The 23,754-nt window shown below is 39.1% G+C and overlaps 1 protein-coding gene across 1 annotated transcript in view; it reads right to left on the reverse strand.

The window, feature by feature from the left end:
* PKD2 (polycystin 2, transient receptor potential cation channel) overlaps window positions 1-11,186 on the reverse strand; it is a 57,587-nt gene extending 46,401 nt beyond the window's left edge. Inside the window, exons 1-2 of the mRNA XM_019719343.2 lie at window positions 10,492-11,186; window positions 2,786-2,899 (exon numbers count right to left, since the gene is read on the reverse strand). Of these exons, the coding sequence (XP_019574902.2) occupies window positions 2,786-2,899; window positions 10,492-11,056 (679 nt within the window). The 5' untranslated portion in view covers window positions 11,057-11,186. The remainder of the gene's footprint in view (window positions 1-2,785; window positions 2,900-10,491) is intronic.
* Between the last annotated feature and the right edge of the window lie 12,568 nt (window positions 11,187-23,754).

Here is a 23,754-nt window from a genome sequence, read left to right on the forward strand (position 1 = left end):
CAGTAGAGTATCAGGGTGAGGATGCTCATGGCCCCACTTTCCACTCTTTCATGGTGAGGCTCCTGTAGTGCTTTCAAAGGGACTCTGATCAACAGAACATGTGCGGGAGGGAGTTTCTATAATGTGGAGAGTTACTCAAAAGCATGTCTCCAATCACATGACCAGCAGTTAAAGGAGCTGGAAAAGTTTAACCTAGAAGAGACTTAGGGGAGATTTGATGTCTGTCTCCAAACTTCTGATGGGTTAAATTGAAGAGATGTGAAAAAGATACTTGGTATAAGTAGTCTTGGAGAGTGGAACTAAGAGAGGAAGTTAAATGGGAATAGACTTTGGCTTCATATAAGGAAGAACTATCCAACATAGCCCTGGAAAAATGTAATGAACTATTTCAAAAAAGTAATTCCCTTACCCTGGAACTCTTGCTCAATCGGAGGCAGGATGACTGACCATTTGACAGGGATGTTGTAGGGGGAATTTTAGCGTTCAGTGGAGGTTTGATCATGACTACTACGATCCCTTCTTAACCAGAGATTCTACAATATTCTGAAAACAAAACTTTGCTGTGTGAAATATGTAACTACTGACATAAGAAAACAATGTAATTAGTGTGAAAAAGAGCAAAAAGCATAAAAATTCTAAAATAAACAAGAAAATACCAATTAGTTATATGACTTAAGGTATGTTTCCCCAAAACTCTAGCTTTTCAGTTTATTTATCTGGCCTGGTTCCAAAACTCATCAGTGTATCTGAAAACCTACTTCCCTGGGTCACATACGGAAGGCTCTGATTTAGTACATCTGGGCAAACTGTAATTTTTAAAAAAGTTCTCTTGGTGATTCTCATGCTCAGGCAGTTTTGGGGACCAATAAAATTCTAGACTAACTTATAGGAGGATTTATATTTGCATAAGAAATATGTATGTATGTATGTGTCATGCTCGAAAAAATTTAATAATACTTCTAATCAACTTGTTAACTTAAGGCCACTGTAGTTAAATATTTAAGTACCATTTCTATGCAGGGAGCAAACTCAACTTCAGTATTCTAAGGTCTAACAGCTTAGAATATAAAAGTTAAAAATATTATATCTCTTGCTTAATAACTTAGAATGTAACGAACAGATCACTTCAAGCTTTTCAGCATTTCTGTCTTGGATGTTTTAAAATGTAATGAGACATTCCTTTCTATACAAAGAAGAAAAAATTTCAGAAAATTAGTGAAAAAAACCAAGAATGTAGATGTTATTCATACAGATAAACTTTTTGGCTTGAATAACTTTTTTTTCCTTAAGTTCTCACTGGGCTAGGCAAATTCTCAGAAAATGTGAAAAAAAGTCATGCCCTGCTAAAAAAAGTCAAGCTCTTAGTAAGCTCACTAAGAGCTTACTAGTATTAGTAAAAACCAGTGCAGGGATATTAAATAAATCAAGAGCCAATTTCTTAATATTACAAATATTGACACTTAAATGTTTCTTTACACTCTTATGTTCAAATCTCTTAATTTATTAAAAATAAATCTAGTAAATACAAATTGTTTTTTAGGAAGCTTTTAGCACTTAGTCAATTAAATTCAAGGTGGTCAATTTTAATGTAATAAAAATGGCATTATTAAAGTATTGGTTAAATTTTGTTTATCTTCATATACAAAGAAGGGGATGCTTTCCAAGGTTAGTGTGAATCTTTAAGCATTTCTACGTGTACAACATAAGAATGAATTCCTTCCCCAAAGGAGTGTGGTAAGAGGTCCTGGTGGTCTCAAACATGCTTCCTTGTATATTCTCATAAAGGGCTTTAGAGGGGACACAACAGAATGGCATCATCCAACACCCTTTGATTCAGAGGTTAAATCCATTGCCTGGGGTTTTCTGGATTTTGAGGCAAATGGCTTCTAAGACTTGTTTCTGGCTAAGGCTTCCCTATCCAAAGGATGCACGGCCTTATTGAAAGAAAAGAAGAAAAAAAAAGAGATGAGTCTACAATAAGTTTCCTATAGAGTAAAAATCTGGTGATTATTGAAGAATGAAGGCATCCACATAACACATCCAAATCCAAAAGAAGGAGATTTTTAAGTACATATAATATACATATACACACACACACACACACACACTCACACACACACACACAGAGGGTGCCAAATATATATAATTTTAAGAAAGGAAAAAACTGTATTAAAATTGTAATACTCAATATATACTGATAACCAAAAATGAATACAAGTCATATTTGACTTCTGCAATTATAAGAGGTGCTCAAAGTGGTTACCATCAGCGTAATTTTAATACAGTTTTTTCCTTTCTTAAAATGTATATACATTTTTTAGCACCCTTTGTGTGTGTGTGTGTGTGTGTGTGTATGCAATATTAGCTGACATTATTTGTATTTCCTGAAAGTTAAACTTGGAAAGTCATTCCGCTGAAAATAATTCTTATATGGACTTTGCATTACATGATGTAACAATAGTGACACAGTAGGAGTAATTATTGTTAAGAAATCTAATACAAAAATTCTTTTACTTAGTTTCTTGGTAAATGGCAGGTTGCCACATGCATCTCAGAGTGAACATGATCACAAACGACAATGAACTGGCTAATCAGATAATGGTGAATTTTAATTAATGTGTACAAGAGAAGAAAGCTTTACCAAATTCTAAATTGGAATTGAAAACAGAGAAGAGAACTTCTGAATTAACCCTTCTGGTGCATAAACAATTCCTTTTAGTTATGATTTTGACAAGTCAAATAATTTCAAAACTTTTCCTTTAATGGAAGGAAATGTTTTACTTACAGATGCACAAGACTATGAGAAAAAGGAGGTATGTGGCCAGTTCCCGTAAGACACTTTTAAGGTATTTCTCTCGGTTAGTGTTGCTTTCCTCCATGAGTCTTGTTCCCCAGAGACCTTTAAAATAATAATAAAAAAGATGTCATTTTATTGTTAAAAATCTCGTGAATGGCAAAGGGAAAACATAAAATAAATAGTATAGCCCTTAAGGGAGATTCCTATATTTTTTCTAGCATGCTCTGAATGTCATCGGGAAATTGTTTTAGAAGGAGTACCTTAGTAAACACTTAGAAAGAGAACAGGAAATGAGGGCAGTCTAAAAGAGAAAATTAAATAACTGTGCATACACAACAGCTCTTCCTATATGGGGGAGGATGCAACCTGGTAATTATCCTATTAACTAAACTTAGCACATGCTGAAAATACATTGCAAATAACTTTTAGGGCGCCCCTGATGAAAAGAAGTCCCAGTGGGAACATCATTTCCCTGTGGGAACATCTATCAAGCTTCTCACATAGTGGTGTAAAAGCTCTGCTCTGTGCCCAGCTTGACACTCAGTGCTGACTGACTACACTAAACACACACAGCTTCACAGATTTTTGCAGTGCCAATTAACATCTAATCTTTAAATTAAATGCAACAACTCATCCGACTGCTCTCTTTGGAGAAAGGGTAAAATCAGCAATCATGTTCTATATTTTCACAGATGGAAAAAGTGTTGGTCCAGTTGAGCAAAGATGACATAACCCTCCACGAGCTTGCTGGAGAGAGTTACCACAGTTTTGGACTCGTAGACAGACGTGGTGGCCGTCCAAACCCCCATTAATGAACAGTGTGGTCAAGTTACATTGCTGGTTACTTGGAAGAAGAGCCTTAATATGTTCCAAAAAAGACAAACTTCTCAACCCTTTTAGTTAGATTAGGTCTGCTAGTAATGGCAATCAACCTGGTCCCTGCATCTTGCCTCACTTTTACTCCACAGACTTTAACCCCTTCAATCACTGAAACTCACAGAACCACGTAAGCCACACAGAGACCAGGGAAAAAATGGTATACGGCTTTTCACGGTGAAGAAGTGACTTCATCACTAGTGTTTATGTATTCTTAAGTCTTATAATAATACATTAGTTCGACTCCTAAGTTTGGGCATTTCATTTCCTTTTCCTTTTTCTCCCAAATTTCCTTTAGGAAAATCAGTATCTGAGTTCAAAGAGACTGTGTTACGCATCATAGGTTTCACCACACTGAAAGTGGAGCATAACTTATGACCAGGTTTGCTTCTGCCAAGATCTGGTAGTTGTCAGGGAATTACTCACTCCGAAGAAATGCAGCAAGCAGAATGTTTGTTCACTGAAACTCCATCATATTAAAGAATTATTACAAATTTAGATGACATGGAAAATTACAACTCAGAATAACACAGCGGCAGCCAAATATTAGGCTCAGTAGCTCTGCACACAAACACACCACTTCTTTGAATATATTTCTTTCAGAGGCCAGGCCTAAAATACACACATCAGTAGAGATTGCTAGTCTCTTTCCCATCAGGAAAGATTGTTGCCTTGCCTAAGTCAGTGACTTCACTCTTTCCCGTGGTTTATAAACAATTATGCACTAAGGAACAGTCATGGTTCTTAATATTTACAAATGGTACCACTTGACCTATAAATAGAAAAACCAAGTTCTTTTCAAATTTTATTCAAGCTAAACTTGCAATGGTCTATGCAATTTAATTCTAGCTTTTGAATAAGACATTTCAAATGAAAAGAAACAAGTCCCCTTATTTATACTTCTATATACTGCACGTTTATGCATTTACTTGCTATAAATTACTCTATCTACCTCCTCAAACATTTAGTGCTTTAAAAATTTCATCCGATTTCCCAACTGGGTCTGTATGTTGGATCTGTCTCAGGATACAGGGACCTCTTTACATTCTGATGGGTGAGAAATGGCTGCATCCACAAATGGAAAAAACAGCTGTCCTGTAGCTACCTACTTTCCATGTTTAGCAGAACTGATAGAACAAGAATCATTATGGATAGAGTTCATGTCCAAAATGGCAGCATTCTTCAAAATCAACTGTTGTCTTTTTTCCACAGTTGTCCCACATGTGGAGGGAGTACCTTCCCAACATTCCAGGCACGCATGTTCAGTATATAAGGTGTCTCCAGCTGTCAGGGAGAACATGATATGAGGGGGATACTGGACAATATCCAGCTTCCTCGGTGTTTAAGAGAAGCTTAGTTAATGCCAGGACCCGAAGTTGGAGCATATTATCTAAACAGTGTCTATTCCCCCATGCGGTGTTACTTATTAATATGAACATAGGGGAACTCGGAGGTGAATAATCCCAAACACAAAAGATGTCCCAAATATAAATAGCTGACTTTGAAAAAAATGCCATCTTTGTAACTATTTTAACCAAATGCTTCTAAAGCCTTTTTATTGTGCAATATATATATTTTTAAAAATCACAGAAAGAGAATGATATAATGAACTCCTATTTATCTCTCGCCCAGCTTCAACAATTATCAACTCAACACCAACCCTGATTCATCTAAATCCTCACCCATCCCTCCCAATTATTTTGAAATGGATCCCAGCTATCGTATCATTTCATCTGTAAATATTTCAGTTCCATGGTAAAAAGATTCAGTGTGGATCTTTTGCCTCATATGAACCCTGCCCCATCTGAAATACACTAAACCCCTGTGACTTACCGATCATGACAAAGTACAATGCAGGGACTTGGAGTCAGAGTTGTGTTCAAGTGAGAGCTCAGCCCCTTATGGGATGAGACCTTCCCCACCATCATGAGCCTACATTTCCTCATCTGAAAATGGGAGAAGAGTACCTCTTTGTCGGGTTGCTCTGGGAATTAGAAATATTATGTATAAAGCACATACAGGGGTTGGGAGAGGCCTGTCTGTAGCTTCAGAAACGGGTCCAAATCTAAAGCCTAGATGTTAGAAGGGCATAGAGACCCAAATCCATATGGACTTTGAGTTTGCTGTGAATAACCTGACCAAATGCTCATTGCATACATAAAAGAATCCTGTTTTTGTGCTCAGACACATGTGGGGCTTGTTTACAAAGACAGATAACAATTCTTCCTGACATCTATTTGAATTACAAGGACATCTTTAGAAAGGCAAGTGACTTTTTACTACTGTTGGTCCATTTTCTATAGAATAGACATTTGCTACCTTATATGATTTGACTCTTGAATCTCAACTTCTCAGCCCTCTCCTGATCAGTATATGCCACAGCTAACTGCCAGTTCCACCTGCATATTCCACAGACAGCTCACACTCACATACCTGAAATAGATTTCTCATTTTCTTTCTCTAGAAACCTATTTGCCCTGATTGAGTTACTGATATCAGGCCAGAAACATTGATTTCATCCTAGAATAAGCACTTTTCTTAACCCTCACAATTAGTTGGTCCACAATTGTGATAGTTTCTGTATTTTTAACCTAGTTTCCCTCCATCCCAAGTCATGTGCCCTTGTTGCACCCTTTATCACCCCTCTTTCTCGGTCAGATCTCTCCTGACCTATCTCTCAGCAGCCAGTGCTATCCACCTCACCCCATTCTCTACATTCTTGCCAGGATTATCTTCAGATTGATATGTGATCCTATCAGCCCCTTGCTTGAAGCCTCCACTGGCTCTGTCTACAGGAAAAAGTATCAATGAGCTACAGACTTGGTCTTACTTCTGCTACTTTTCCCTCCTCCAATCCTCACCCTTCTTTTTAAAACATAACTCAAGTTTCACTACGTCTGGCCTCCCCCAGGAAGAAATGGTCCTCTCCTCTTTGGGTTTCTCCCATACCTGGGACCAGGCTTTGCAATTTTTTTACTAACACCCGTTTCCCCTACTAAACTGAGCTCCTTGAGAGTTGGGAACTTGTATCATTTATCTCTGTATACCTACTACCTACCACAAAGGAGACTCTCCATAAATGTTTGTTGACTGCACAAATTCTGTTACTTGTATAACCATATCACAAACCCCAGAATAATGTCATTTGTCCAAAATTACAGTTCAAACAAAAAGGGAAAAGAATGAAGTGATGGAGCAAGGTTTGGGTTAAAATAAAGGGAATGTCACAATAGTCAAAAGGTAAAAACAACTGAAGTATTCACTAACTGATAAATGGATAAACAAAATGTGGTACATACATATAATGGAATATTATTCAGTTATCAAAAGGAATGAAGTTTGGATACATGCTATAACATGGATAAATCTTGAAAGCATTATGCTAAGTGAAATAAGCCAGACACAGAAGGACAAATATTGTTATGATTTTACTAATACTGAGGTACCTAGAATAGGGAAATTCATAGAGACAGAAAACAGAATAGAGGCAATCAGGGGTCGGGAGGAGCGGGAATTGGGAGTTGTCATTTAATGGGTAGAGTTTCTGTTTGGGATGATGAAAACGTTCTGGAAATGGACAGTGATGAAGTATCTATTTGTTATAGCAGCTTCGCCTACCCAGACCAATGCAGCTAGTACTTTATGATTTCTACAGGGAAAAAACCCCCATGAAAACAAAACAAGCATATATGTCTAAAATAACAGGAAATGACTCTAACAAGTTGCTAGGTCCATAAGACACATTTAATTATGGAAATTCAGAAAATTTGGTAACTCATGTAGAGTATCAGATTTTCTCTTTGCTCTAAAAACAGTTTGGTAAGAAAAAAAATTAAACAAGATTATTGGGGATACCTTTAAGTTTGGGGCAGCCTTTCAGCGCTTCTTCACTTCCTTTGGTCCAGGCCTTCATCACCTCTTCCCTGGCTGCCTCCTACCTCCCTGTCTCCCTCTGCAAGTTCTCCGGCACAGCACTGCCTGACTCATCATATTGCCTCTCAGCATGTTCTGCTCCTGCTCAAAAACTTTCAACCGCTTCCTAATCGTGAGGAATAAATTCTTAATTCCTTGGTTAGACCCAATGCTTCCCACAACCAGGCCTCAAACATTTCTCCTTTACTACCTTACTTCTGCTAAGAAGATAGATCTACTCTTCAAGGAACAAAAATGACCGTTTGCTATTCATCTTGGGTTCACGTAACAGTAACACAAGAGTACGTTGAAACTAGAAGGGACCTGGGTGGTTCAACTCTTCCATTTTATAAATGAGAATCTGAGGCCCAGGAAGTTTGAGTGAGTTGTGTAAAGTCACAAAGGCAGGAGACCCCCAGGGAAGCTCCTGACCACTCCAAATTTGAGTTATCTCCCCTAACTTTAGAAATTGCAAGCTAATTTCTGGTCTGATCCTAGGGCACTACTTACAGTATTTCCCCGAAAATAAGACCTCACTGGAAAATAAGCCCTAGCATGATTTTTCAGGGTGACATCCACTGAACATAAGCCCTAATGCATCTTTTGGAGCAAAAATTAATGTAAGACCCGGTCTTATTTTCGGGGAAACATGGTATACAATGCATGTAAGATTTCTGTCATTGGTATCCCAAGAGGGGAAAAAAAAAATCACAACTCATTTATGGTTATTTATTTCACACTTCTGGGTTTCTGTCTATAGGAAAATGGTGTTGTGCTATTTTAGTTTATTTCTTTCTGTAGCGCCTAGCACAGTGTTATTTTCATAGTAGGTGCTAAGTATTTAACAAATGTCACTTATTTAACAAGTGACAAGGATGTCAATTATATTTCTTCATAAAAGAAAGTAATAAAATGGAAGTTATTGCAAAATTTTCTATAATTAAGATTTTCCTGAGTCTGCTCTCCTAAACAGACCATTGATAAAGTATGACTTTACGTTTTAATATTCATTGTAAATTTCCTGAAATCTTTATTTAAAAGAAATAAACTGGTACATATACTCTTATAAAAATGTTATTTTGTTTCATTATATTCCATTATTGAGTTTATTCAAAGGTTAAATGTGTTATCAAATGGTTAAATTGAGTTAAAAGGAGCATGACTTACTATGACTTATTAATTTAGAAACTTCTCTTACTTTAGAGAACATTTCATAAAGCACATTTAAAACAATGTAAAATAATACAGTCAACCATTGGACAACATGGGTTTGAACTGCACAGGTCCATTTATATGGGTATTTTTTTCAACTGACCTGTGGCAGTTCAAAGCCATTGTTCAAAGGTCAACTCTGCAGTTGGGAACCTGCATATGTGGACGGCCAACTGGAATTATATGGCAAAGTCAGTGCCCCTAACCTCCAGGTTATTCAAGAGTCAACCGTATATAATTTGGTTGAATACAGTTTCGAACCTTAAAAAGTACATATCTAATCTACTCACACAGGTTATTCAAAAAGGATCTTTTGTTTCCCCACCATGCTCTGAATCAAATTAACTAGCATAAGCACTTATGTAAAAGAAGTACCAAAATGTATACTTTTAGAATTTATGATTTAATTTATATTTATGAAGTACCTACAACATGGGAGAGACTTGTTGTACACATTTTACACATCTCATCTCATTTAATTCTCCAAAGTCAAGAGCTCAGTATTGTGATTAACCCTTAAAAAAATAAATGTAAAAATTGGGAATCAGGGAGGTTAAGCAATTTGCTCAAGGTCACAGAGACAATGTGATAGAACTGGGATTTGGGTGTAGGCCTTAACTTGATCTTAATCACGTGGTTATTATAAAAACACCTGGGTCGTTTTTTGTGCAAGATTTTCAAAACCGACAGTAAGAGAAGGGAAGGGAAATTTTCAAAAGAACTGAGAATGGAAACACTTAAAAGTAGAGATTAAAATAATATGGATGGTAAGGGCAAATGCAACGCTTTTCTAAGTATGCCTCTGACAAAACTTTGCAGAAACAGGATCCCCATCTGCTCTTGGAAAATTTGTGTCCTTTTCATAGACACTGGCAAATTTGAAAATTCCTTTCCTGCCTTTGGAGAGTCGGGTACACTGAACTCTGACACATTTACACACAGCTGGTATCTGGTGACTTCACTGTTTTGTTGGAATTTCAAAGAACATTAATTTTGTTATTTAAAAACATACTTTCAAGTTTTTAAAACAATGTAATCTTTCTTTGCAACTGTTTCAGGAAAATGCCTAGAATTAGAAATGGCCAAATAACCGTTTTCAAAGATTTTATTCTATTCGAGGTTCTGAACAACACCTCCTCCCAGAAACAACCACACACATCACCAAAACAACATCAATGACAACCCACAACCCGGCAACTTGGATAAAGGGTACTGTTACCCTTTTGAGAACGGGATGAGGGGCAATGAGGGATCGAGACCCGTGGAAGAGCATGGGTACTAATACAGAATTTTCATTTTGGTTTAGTAAAACTAGCAAATATACAGTGTAACCACTATTAGTTGTACCATAATATTTTTTCCCTCCTACAATAAAAAAAAAAATCCCCAGATATACCCTATCACTTTAATACGGCTTTCACTTATTTCCAGAAATAAAAAATATGCTGACTTTTCTTCTTCTAGAAGAAGGAGGTCTCCACTAAATTTGCACCAACAAGGGCGCAGTGAAATTGGGCGCTGGGTACCGGAAATAGAGCAGAATTAGCAGAGGTGGGGAATGCGCTTCCAAGGGAGGCGGGGACGCAAGGGGGATGCAAGGTGGAGCCCCGGAAAGCTGCCCGCAGCGAGCGATGGCTCTGGCCGATGCCCGCAGGTCTGGTTTGAGCATCAGCCGGTGCCGGTCTCGCGCTTACCTCGCAGCCCGCGAACCAGCCTCTCGGCCCAGGCCACTCGCGGCGGCTGCCCGTCCAGAGGGAGGTGGCGATGCAGCGGGTCCCCGCCGCCCGCAGGGCTGGGGCTCGGCGGGCCCTGGTCCTCTCGCCGGCGCCGCCTCCCGCTTGGATGACCGGCGCCGTGGTAGCCCCCCAGCCCCCGGCCCCGCGCGCCCGCGGAGCTCACTGCTGAGGAGGCGGCCGACCTCCGGCTGCCCGGGCGCCACTCCACGTCCATCTCCACTACCATTCCCCCTTCTTCCCCTTCCACCTCCTCGTCCTCCTCTTCCTCCTCGGCCTCGAAGCCTGGGTTGTCGCGGCTCCAGGCCTGCCGCGAGCACGACGAGTGCGGAGGGGACGGGGAGGCCGAGGCTCCGGCCGGGGGGTCCCGAGCGGCCGCCTGCCTGATGCGCTCCATCTCGATCTCCAGGCCCGTCTGCTCGCGGAGGCCGCCCGCCATCAGCCGGCTCGGGCCCGCCGCTCGGGGCGCGGGCGGCTGCTTCGCGTCCCCGGGCTGCTGCGGCTGCACGCGGCTCGAGTTGACCATCGCGGTCACTGGCGGCCGGCGTGCCTTCGCCCCGCGCCGCGCTCGGCGCTGCCTGCCGCAGGAGCCATGTTCCTTTCTTCCCAGCCCGCCGCCTGCTGCTCCCCGCCCCCGATCTCCCCGCAGTCCCGCGTCCCTCGCCCGCCCCCTCGGCCCGCCTCCCCCTCGCCTCGCCTCGCCTCGCCCAGCGGCCGCGGCGCGCTTCTGGGGGAGGCGAGAGGAAGCCGCCCCCGCGGCCCGCGCGTTGGGCGAGCGGCGTCCCGGCCCGCGTTCCAAGTGCAGCCGGAGTCCAGGGCGCGCGCCCACATTCCATTCGGGTGAAAGGGCTCGGGCGGGGACAGAGTCGCTGACCCGCCGGCTCGCCCGCCAGCCCGCCTGCGGGAAAGGGCTATTGCAGCTGTCATTGCCTGCGCGACCCTGAGGTGTTGCTGGGTGCCCGTTAACCGCCAGCCACTTCTGCCTCGATGTACCGACGTGCCGAGAGAATGAGAGAGAGAAAGAGAGAGAGAAAAGCGTTATGTGGGATGGCGTGAACTAGCGAAATGTAGCCTGAGTTAGTCTGCAGCAGGGGCAAAGAAATCTTCCCTTCTTTTGAAAACTACCGACAAACTACTAATACTGACTTCCTTGGCTTTTGGTGGCTCTCCTCTCCCTGATTCTGCGTTTTGGATGGTTTCTTCAATCTTTGGTTGACTCCTCACTCCACACACACTGTGAGACCCCAAGGATTCGGCCTTGGGACTCTCAGATCGCTGATGCTCTCAGCGTGAGCTCATGCCCAAGTCCCCCCACCCACTACCCTTCTGCAGGGACCAGCACTGGCCTTTGAGTAACAGAATCTTATATCAGCCCCCAGGTCCAGAACTTTGTTCTTACCCCACCAAGCTCATACAGCTCCATGCTCTGCAATTGTCTTAAACTTAACCTATCCGCAACTAAAGTTACCTTTCCCCTCCTGTATTAAGCCTGCTTCACCTCCTGTATCCCCAGCTGAGATTTGAGGCATCGCTGTCCTCACTTCCCAAGCTACGCTTCATGATATCCTCATCTCTTCTCATCCTCCTCTTCTGCCCTACAAATGTATCTCTGATATGACCTTTGTTTTCTCGTTCTCGTTGTCAACGGTTTAGTATAGAGCCCGTACCTTATGTCTTGTTTTCTTCCACACTGAAACAATGCATCTGTCAAATCCACCTCCATTCACCACTTCAGGGGCTCCATTGTTTCTAAATTATATTCCAGGACCAAAGCTGCTCATGGCACGTTGATACTTAGACACCTCTGGGGGCTTCTGACACCTTAAAGGATAAAATTTAATTTCCATAATTTGGCTTAGTAAATTTTCATAATCGGCTCCTGTATTTGTTTGCTAGGGTTACCATAACAAAAGCACACACTGGGTGGCTTACACAACAGAAACGTATTTTCTCACAATTCTCGAAGCTGGAAGTCTGAGAGCAAGGTGTTGGCAGGGTTGGTTTCCTCTGCCGCCTCTCTCTTTGGCTTGTACGTGGTGATTATCCTCCATTGTCTTCACGTGGTCTTTCCTTTGTGTGTAGGTGTTGTAATCTCCTCTTCATATAAAGATACCAGTCAGATTGATTTAGGGCCAATGCTAATGACTTCATTTTAACTTAATTTCTTTTTAAAAACCCTATCTCCAAATGTGGTCTCATTCTGAGATACTGGGGGTTAGGACTTCAACATATGAATTCTTGATGGAGATGCAATTTAGCCCATGACAACTTCCCATCTACTTTTCTAACACAATTTGCCTTCCTGTACATCCGAGTGCAGCATTCTTTGTTGGTTGCCTGTGTGCTCATAACATGCAGCTTGTATGTAGGTAACCATAGCTACCTATCACCGGATCCTGAAGTTTATCTATTTTAAGTGTCCATCTTTCATTTAACTGTGAGTTTCTCAAAGGCAGGGCTGCTGGGTCTGGAGCACAGGCATGTGAAAGGAATTCTGAAAAGAACTCAGATTGATTGAAAATGTGTCCACACATACATAATTCAGAATTAGATGTGTGCCGACCCAAAATTTTAATCACAAACCATTGCAAGAAATGCAATTTAAAAAATCCACAGCGATTTGTGTAATATGACTTGGATAGTATTTGGTCTATTTTGTTCTAAACCTTATGTTCCAAGTTTCACTACTAATTTCAATCTTAGTCTTTATAAACCCTCCACCTATTCATTCTTTCTGGCTTACTCATGTTCTCTTTCGTGCTTTTACCTTGACCTATTTTCCCCGTTCAGAGCTCCTAGCTTTTTATCAAGCAGGCCTTGAGGCCATAATTTTCTCTCTGTACCCCTTCCTGCCTTTAATACCATCTTAAAACCCTCTTTCTCATGTGAAGATTTCCCTTATTACATAAGTGAGATGTACACACTCGTATTTTTCTTCCATTGGTTGCTGCAGTCCTATTGCCACATTTCAAATTTCAGTGATCCATAGGGCTTGAAATACCATGTCAGGTAGATAACAAAGCCTGGCTGCTATTTGGTTTTATTTCGTCTGTATGGTAGGTTCTTCTGGGGACATGCCCTATAAACCTCAACTCTTAGTTTCAGTGCCATGGTGGACACTCAGAAAATCCATTTTAAAAGGCAACTTTAAAAACAATCCAGTCTAATTTAATACTTAGTATTCTCCACACATCTCTCTTCTGTATTATTAGCACTGCCTGTTTGTTTCCTGTTTTGCTTTTATTGTCCAGGGTAAACCAATGAAGTAGACACAAACTGAAGAACCTGCTAGTTCTGCAGATTCCACCTTCAAAAGAAGTATCTGGCATATGTGGGGTTGCTTAGTAACCCACCCAAACAAACATATTTCCCTCTCAATTTTTCCCCCAGTCCTTATTTATTCAAGGACATTATAAAATAAATTATTACCACTTGACATCTGAAATCATTAGAAGAAAATTTGGTGTTTGGGGCTTTATAAGAACTGCTAACCATACTAAAACTTTTACTTTATTTCACACTCTACTGCTCTAATAATGCAAGGCCAGTATTTGTGGTATTTTTCTTCATGTCTGGAGTTGGTTTGGATATGTCCCTGCCTCTATGAGGCACCATTGTTGGCTGGCACCCTGATTTGGATGACCTAACTTCTCTATCTCAGTTTCCTTCTCTGAACAATGAGGTTAAATATTGATCTTAAAAATTCCCACAGAATTTTTTGTTGAAGACATAATTAGGGAATATTACTAAATTCATCAAACACTTATAGAGTGTCCTCTTGATGCCAGATGCTAGGATGGATTCCGGGAAGGCAAGTAGAAGACATGATTCCTACCTTCCAGGGGATCAAGTCCTATAAGTCAAGGATGCTTGGAAACATCCATACCTCACTCCCAAGCCCTCTTCTATACCTCATACAGACTTATGAATCTTTCTAGACTGAGGCATTGTCTTCTTCTGGGACTTCCTTAGTCATGATCCTGGCCCCCAGCTTAAATCTACTTGTCCCTCTAACTTGTAAACTTTTATCACAAACATCTACCATCTCATGTTGAAAATGTCTGTTAACATAGTTGTCTTCCTGAGTAGAATGTAAGCTCCTAGAGAGCAGAGACCCCGGCTTATTTGGTGTGTTGTTTAGCAGCTCAATAGCCATTCCCCTTTCTAATCTGAACAGTATTCAGATGTTCTTGGGGGTATTACTGTCCCCCGTTCTGAGTCCATGTGTGACTCATGTGGCTGAGCGTGGAACTCAGGGTTGGCAAACCAGGGCATTATGTCCAGTTGCCCCCTGTGAATGGTATTTAAGAACAGACATGGAATACAATTTTGTTCAATGGAAATCAGGACAGAACTTTTTCCCTGAGTTGTTGGAAAAGGAAAGCTTTTCTTTTCACTAGATTTGGAGTTGTAAGGACATAAGTCTAGACAAGCTGGCAGCCAAAACGTTGATGCTCAGAAAAAATGGATCCCAATGGGATTTATAGATGATGTAATACAGAATTGCACACCTGAAATCTATGTAATTTTACTAACAATTGTCACCCCAATAAATTTAATTAAAAAAAATGGATCCAACAATACATATACAAAATATACGTATAATGCGAAGACTGGAAGAATACTAAAATTGAACTAGTGGTAATGTTTCAGTGGCCAAGGTATTCAAGAACATTGTGAAATATATTTTTATCATTTGTCATAGCTTAGTTTTGTCAGATGTAGATATGATATTTATCATCTATATCTTTATCCAAGTTCAAAAGAATTTTGAATCATGTAGGGACAAGAACACAACTTTTTGGAATGCTGTGTGAGGCTTTTTCTCTTCACCAACTCAAATCTATTCACTAATGCTATTTGGGTGTAGTTATTCAAAAACTTTGAGTACAACTGTACTTTCACTAGCCTAGATTTTCCAAAAGGATACAAAAATTTTTTTCAAAAAACCTTTTGATGCCAACATGAATGAAGCTTACGACATCCCCAGATCTACCAGGCTTTACAGAATAGTGTTTAATATCCATCTAGCACCATCTTAGATATGATTAGTGTGCAAAAGAAGTTGCCCTTGTCTGTAAGAAGCTTGTAATCAGCTTGCAAAGACAAGCTGTACACAGGTAAAGCAATTACCCAATAAGCGCTATATGGCACTCATCTGTGAAAGATTTGTTGTTGTTGAGAGGTGGAGTCTAACTCCTAGGGATTCCGACTCCTTGTGTCTTAGGTGGGTCCTAGGAGACAGGAAAGACCATGATGTCACTTGAGCCCCTGAGCCAGCACTAATTAAAGTTAGACGTATCCCTGAACTTCCTTAGCCAAAGCATGTCCTTTTTGATTAATTTATGTTAGGTTAGGCTTTCTGTCCCTTGCAACTGAAATAGATTTGAGTAGATGTGGATCATGCAGACTGTTAAGAGTTGTGTTAGTAATATGCATAAGATGCTATATGATTGGGACACCCAGTCTGAGCTAAGTAGGCTAAATAGGGTATATAGGGTGGCTGGCTTGACCTCCCACTCTGAAAGGGTTAGGAAAGTAGAGACTTTGGGGGGATGCTGAACCCTACTTTTCTTGTTTAATATCATTAAATTATAACTTTGAAATTTTTGCTGTAAATAATGTTCCAAAGGACCTTTTAAAAATCTTTTTATTCTCTTGAGTATTTTTCAATAGCAGAAGTTTATAATTTTGATACAGCCCAATTTATATATTTTTTTTCTTTTGTGAATTGTGCTTTTGTTATCATATTTAAGAAATCTTTGCTTCACACAAGGCCATGAACATTTTTTCTTATGTCTTCTTCTAGGAGTTTTGTAATTTCAGATGTTATATTTAGTCATATAATTGAGATAATTTTGTATATGGTGTGAGGTACAGATTGAGGTTTTTATAAATTTAAATTTACATATGGATATTCAATTGTTCCAGCATCATTAGTTGAAAAGACTGTCCTTTCTCTGTTAAATCATCTTTGTACCATTGTTGAAAATCATTTGACCATATGTGTGTGAGTTTATTTCTGGACGCTCTGTTTTGTTCCTTTGACTTACGCAATTAACCTTTTACTGAAATTATCCTGCTTTGGTTATAGTAGCTTCCCTCACATTCTTGCTCTCTGGAGACATAGGATATTTTACATTTGTAAATTTTAATGGTTTAACTTTATCTAATGACTCTTCTAGTCACAGTCCTTACTTTGGTCTGACCCTTTAAGGGCTACTCATCAGTTTATCAGAGAGCATTAGTGAGCTATGTTGGGTTTTTGTCTGAATGATATTTTCAAATCATTTACAAATGTAAATTTTAACATCAACTCTCAATTTTTTAAATGAAGCCAGCATTTTTATTTATTTATCAGTTTTTTCAGTAGCTTTTGGCTGCTCTTCTGAAAGATGAGAATATTAGCAAATATATACTCTCTACCAGCAAACATGTTTTAAAATTAATAACTTTTACATTGTCAATGACTATAAACTTTCATTTTTTCTAAAATATTAAACATAATATTTCATTTTATATATTTAAATGCATTTAATACTCATTACCAGTACTTTTAAAACATGCATTCCTCTTCTCTGAGTTCTTTCTTTTGATCCTATCTTTTTGGGATAGATTTTTTTATTAAAATCTGTATTATTTATTTATTTATTTAATTTTAGAGAAGGACTCATTAATGCCTCATGATTCCCAGAATCTGAACAAAGTTGAGAAGGGCTTTCTGTTGCCATAAACATAAAACAAATGGGCTGGGCATTTGGCTTAATTTTTTTTGGCTTAATCTTTTTTTTTTTTCTTTCAGGATTCTGGAAAAATTCCTCCACCTTCCTCTGTCATTAAATGTTGTTATGGAGAAGTAGTCAGATTAAACCCACCCTTTTTCTCTCAGCCCTAGCAGATGTCTTGATTTTTCTGCCCCAAAGTTACCTGCTTAGTGAGTTTTTTACTATCCTGCTCCAAGATACAACTTTGTGTTGCTCATGCTGAATAATTATTTTCTGGAAAATATTGTACAGGTTCAATCAGCAAATTCAATTTTTCATTTATTTTTGGAAAGGTTTTTTTAAAATATAGTTTTGAAATAGTCTGTTTCATTTGTTTTGTTCTCTTAATTCAGGAATACCAATGATGCATATGCTGGAGCTACTGTGTTTGATTTTTGTATTACCTTCTTTCTAATGATTTTTCCTTTTGTCATTTTCTATATTTTGTTTTTAATATGAGTTTTATAAATCCTGCCCTCCACGTTACTGTATCTTTCATGTTTTTGTAGTTTCAAAGGTGGCTTTTCATTTCCCTAATTATTTATTTTAAATTCTTAATTCCTCCTGTGAATTCTGCCAGCTTCCTTTTCATTTCTCCATGGTCATATATCTTATTTGATCTTTTTCAATGTTTTTATTATTAACGAGATAATATTTTACTTGTAAACTTTTGTTGGCTCATGATATCATGGTGATTTTTATCAAATTGCTGCAGTACTGAGTCTGTTGATACTATCACGTGAGTGAGTAATTGTAATAAATTGAAATTTAGTGAGGTTTATATTTTTTATTTTATTTTTTTATCTTATTAAATTTGTTGGGGTTACATTGATGAAGATTATATAGGTTTCAGATGTGCAATTCTATAATACATCATCTGTATATTGCATGTGTCAATTTTAAAATTATTTTTAAAGGATTTCTGTTTCTGGCCTTGATGGAACCACAGGGACAGATTTAGCCACCCACCTTAAACAAATACAAAAAACAGTCAACATTTATGAAGACTGGCTTTTAAACATTGGACAGCAGGCAATGACAAACAGTAATTATTGAAAGAAGATAAACATACGAGGTGAGGGCTATGGTTTTCCCAGGAATTGTTTGGAGATGGCTTTCTTGTGGCAGTGCAGTCCTCCTCAGCTGAGAAGACCGAGTAAGCTGAGGATTTGGGGAGGCAAAGGTGGACAGAATTCATAGACAGAGTACCAGAGAGGAAAGAGCTGCATAGAAGAAGAGCTCTCCAGAGAGATGCCCTCAAGTCTTCAGAGTGTACACTTGAGGAACTTGCCTGAGGCAGAGGAAAGGATTACCAGACAAGAGCAGGTGGGAAAATTCCTGATGCTCTCACAGTGTCAGGAATTTTTCAAGTTCTCAACTTTCAAATTAAAAACCTTATGATATGTAGGGCATTGAGTAGAATACTCAGAAGAGCAATGCCTCATTAGCGAGGCCAAATTAGCCTAGTATAAAAGCTGGTCTGTTCTGTATAACTGCTACTCAAATTAGCCTGTTGAGTATGCCTTCTATTTCCTAAGTGAACCCAAGTGATATGTTAAAAATTATCACTACTATTATGTCAGCTCCCCCATTGAAAGACTTTATTTTTTAGAGCAGTTTTAGGTTCACAACAAAAGAATTGAGAAGAAGGTACAGAGAGTTCCCGTATAAACCCTGCCCTGAGATCCCATGTAACCCCTGCCCTGACACATGCATAGCTTCCTCCATTACTAACATCCCTATCAGATCATGTGTTACATTGACACAGCATTATCACTAAACTCCACATTTACATTAGAGTTTACTCTTGGTGTTGTATATTCAAAGGGTTTGGACAAACGTATAATGACATATATGCATTATTACAGTATATACAGAATAGTTTCTCTTTCCTAATAGTACTCTGTGTTCTGCCTATTCATCCTCCCATCACCCTAACCCCTGAGGATCACTGATCTTTCTACCATCTTTATTGTTTTGCCTTTTCCAGAATTTCGTACAGTTGGAATCATATAGTATGCAGCCTTTTCAGATTGGCTTTTTTCATTTAGAGATATGCATTTAAGTTTTAAACATGTCTTTTCATGCCTTGGTAGCTCATTTCTTTTTAGTGCTGAATAATATTCTATTATTTGCATATACCACAATTTATTTATCCATTTACCTACTGCAGGACATCTTGGTTACTTCTGAGTTTTGGCAATTATGAATAAAGCTGCTATAAACTTCCATGTGCAGGTTTTTATGTGGACATAAGTTTCCAACTCCTTTAGGTAAAAACCAAGGAGTGTGATTGCTGAATCATATGGTAAGAGTATGTTTAGTTTTGTAAGAAACCAGCCAATTGTCTTCTTAATTGGCTGTACCATTTTGCATTCTCACCAGCAATAAATAACAAGTCTTGTTTCTCCACATCCTTGCCAGCATTTGATGTTGTCAGTGTTTGAGATTTTGGCCATTCTAATAAGTGTGTAGTGGTGTCTCATTGTTGTTTTAATTTGTATTTCCTTGAAGACATATGACATGGAGTATCTTTCATATGCTTATTTGCCATCTCTATCTATTCTTTGGTAAGGTATATGTTAAAGTCTTTGGCCCACTTTTGAATTGAATTGTTAATTTTCTTATGGTTAATTTTAAGAGTTCCTTGTATATTTTGTATAACAATATTTTATCAGATGTGTCTTGAAATTGTTTTCTCCTAGTCTGTAGCTTGTCTTCTCATCCTCTTGACATTGTCTTTTGCAAAGTAGTTTTTCATTTTAATGAAGCCCAGTTTATAAATTCTTTCTTTCATGGATCATACCTTTGGTGTTATATCTAAAAGGTCATCAGCATAGCCAAGGTCAACTAGGTTTTCCTACTATTATTTTTTCATCAATTATTTATTGTGTTTGTAACAGTTTTTGTTATGTAGTATTTTATTGCTCTGCTATTTGGTGCTTAATGTTTCATAATAGTTATATCTATTGGACTTTAACAATATAGAATAAACTCTTTGTTTCAGTGCATGCTATTTGCTTTTTGCCCCTCCCTTTCTTCTGCCTCTGCCCCCCACTCCCTTTTAAGCCGTTGTTTCTCAGTCTAGTTGTGTAGGACACAGCTCCCTGGCCCATGCTGGTGGTATTATGAGCCTTGCGCGCCCCCCACCCCTTCCCTGGTTGAGACAGTCAGTTACCAATCATTGGTCAGCCGCTCACAGCAGCTCATGGCAGCTCTCGCTGGCTGCTGGCCACTCACGCTGGCTGCCTGCCACTCATGCTGCACATGGTAGCCCACAGCAGCACTTAGCAGCCCATGGCAGCTCACGCCAACCTCCGGCTGCTCACAGCAGGTCAGCTCCAGGGAGAGCTGTTGTTCATAATCTTAGCTGCAGAGGGTGCAGCTCACTGGCCCATATGGGAATCGAACCAGTGACCTCTGCATTAGGAGCACGGCGCTCCAACCACTTGACCACCTGAGCCACCAGGCTGGCCCGCTATTTGCTTTCTAATCCCACTTTTTTACAGTAATACAATTCTTTAAAAATTTTAAATCTGTATATAGGGGAAATGCATAAAACAGAGAGAAACAAAAGGTGATGTAGAGTTTATTATTATTATTTTTACCATTATATGAATCTGAATAGAGGAACTGTATCTATTTACAGTTGGGTTTTTTCTCTTCTAGCTTTATTGTGGTATGATATACAAATATAAGAAAATTAACAATAATTCCATATCATCTAACATACTATGTATATTCAAATTACCATAATTGTCTGTAAAATGTTCCATAGTTTTGTTTGTTTTTCAAACCAGGAGCCAGCCAATCAAAGTTTATGTTTTGCTCTCGGTTATGCGTATTTAGGCTTTTAATCTAAAATAGATTACAAATTTTCTTCATTACACTTACTTCTTTTGTAGGATTGACTGATTTAGAAAATAAAAATACAGGAAGGATGCTTAGTTAATTTGAATATCAGGTAAACAATGAATCATCTTTTAGTATAATATGCCCATGCTATACTAAAAGATTTGTTGTTAATCTGAAATTCAAATTTAACTGAGTGTCCTATATTTTATCTGGCAACCCTAATTTTTGGGAAGTTCAGGCCAGTTGTCTCATATAGTAGCTCAAATTCTAGATTTGTTTTTCTCTTTGATTCTGTTTAACTTTTTTTTACAAAAACATTGCATAAGCAATGTTACATCCTTCTTATTGCATCACATTAGGAGGAACATATCTACTAGTCCCATTAGTGAAGCTAAGTTTGATTACTGGATGAAGATGGTGACTACCAAACCTCCCTAGTTAATGGTGTCTTCTTTCATCAGAATTAGTAATTTGTGTGAGTGTGTGTGGGGGGGGTGTTCTGAACGCAGATGATTGTCCTATTCCCAATAACCTTTTGTGCAATGATTTTAACATTCATTTGTTATCATTTCCTGAATCAATATCACACTGTGGGTTCCAAAATGATTTTCTAATTTTTTCATTCCTTCTACATTTATTGTTAACTGGCATTCATTTGTAAAGAAGATCTTGCTTTTATGCTCTTTCTTCTCTTATAATATCACTAAGTACTAATGAAATTGAAAAAAATTCAATTTGTTATAATCCATTATTGCCATTATTCTTTGTATTCTTAAATTATTTCAGTTTTGGCTGTTGGAAGTCTCCCTCAAGTCTGTTCTTTCATCCCTTGCATATGACACCATTTTGTTTTTGAATGCTTCCTTGCATTCTATTATTAAAGAGATTTCCCAGGCTCGTATTTTACCCATTTTGTCCAAGAACAGGAATCAGCCTTTTTATAGAGCCTGTGGCAGCTATCAGTTTACTGCTGTTCTGCTTGGAATATATTGTGTTTGCCCTGTTTTGTGATACTGGAGTTGGACCCTGTAAACATGCTTCCTTTGCCAGCTGGCACACAGCAAGCTTTGCCAGTAGAGGGCACTGGAGGGACATTGCAGGAAACAGGCTTCAGGAGCTGGTGTGTGTCCTCTCTTGTTCTCCTTATGGAGGGAGCAGCTGCCGGTGACGTGCATGCAGAACTCGCAGTGGTGCTCACTGTCCAGCTAGTTTTGCTGGCACTCAGGCAGGCAGTTTCCTGTTCAGCAATCATGGCCCACGGTTTCCTACTTGCCAGCCTCAGTCTATTGGCACTCTTGTGGGAAGTGACCTGTTTGCCAACTTCAATCCACCAGCTATGGACCAGCTCCCGCCCAGGATAACACAGCAAACATCTCTGCCATCGTCTGGGCTGCAGCTACACCCTCTCTAATGAAGTTTGACTTTTAGCTTTAGGGAGAGGGCCCCTTTTTCCAAATTGTTCCTTATTGGGTACTATCAGCCGAGTGACATTTTTAAGGTTCTCTTTATCTCCTCTGGTTTCCCCTCTGTGTCTAGTTGATAATTCTTTATGTTAAATTGTCCCTATTCAAATTACTCATGTGTTTTCTGTCTTCTAACTGAACCCTGACTGATAGAATACAGGGAGTGGTCTTTGAATGGTATAATTTCTGGATTAACTTGCTCATGTTCTTGGATTTGAGGATAGAACTGAGCCACTTGCCAAAGGGAATGGGATACTCAGATTCTTTGGCACACAGGGACAACACAGTTAATAAAGCTGTTACCTGTGGTTGGTTGTGATGAAATGTCAATTGAAGCAAGTACATGGGAGCCCAAGGGGCCGCTGCTCTTGACTTATGATGACTACAAGGATGGTGGTGTCTTAGCCTGTTTTGGCTACTGTAACACAAATGCCAAAAGACTTTGTGCTTTAGAAACAAGAAACATTTACTTCTTACAATTCTGGAGGCTGAGAAGTCCCAGATTAAGGCATTGGTAGATTCGGTGTCTGGTAAAGGCCTGCTTTTTGTTTCTAGATGGCCATCTTTTTAATGTGTCCCCCATGGTGGAAGGATCCAGGGAGCTCTGGGGGCCTCTTTTATAAGGACACTAATTCTATTCATAAGGACTCCACCCTCATGACCCAATCACTTCCCAAAGGCTCCCAACTGCAAATACCCTCACATTGGACACTAGGTTTCAACATATGAATTTCGGAGGGGACACAAACATTTAGTCTAAAGTAGGTGATATGGGTTGACTCTCCTCATAAAAACGTATTTCCCACATCCAGATTAACTACCTCATGTATTTGTCTAATATTTTTATAGTTTTCTTTTAAATTTATACCTCTAGTTTATTTGGAGATTATTTTGGTGTATGGTGTGAGGTATGGATCCAATATTATCTTTTTGCAAGTGGGTATCCAGTCACTCAGCATCATTTATTTAAAAGTCCATCTTTTTCCAAGTGATCTCACATGTCACGTAGCGATTCCCATATGTACTTGGGTCTATTCCTGGACTTAATATTCTTTTCCATTTTCTCTATTCATTTGCCAGTTTCACAGTATTTTTACTAGAGAACTTTATAGTCTGATGTAATATTTGTTAGGGCTAGTTCT

This window comes from Rhinolophus sinicus, linkage group LG02 (assembly GCF_036562045.2).
Source record: "Rhinolophus sinicus isolate RSC01 linkage group LG02, ASM3656204v1, whole genome shotgun sequence".
NCBI classification, from domain to species: domain Eukaryota; kingdom Metazoa; phylum Chordata; class Mammalia; order Chiroptera; family Rhinolophidae; genus Rhinolophus; species Rhinolophus sinicus.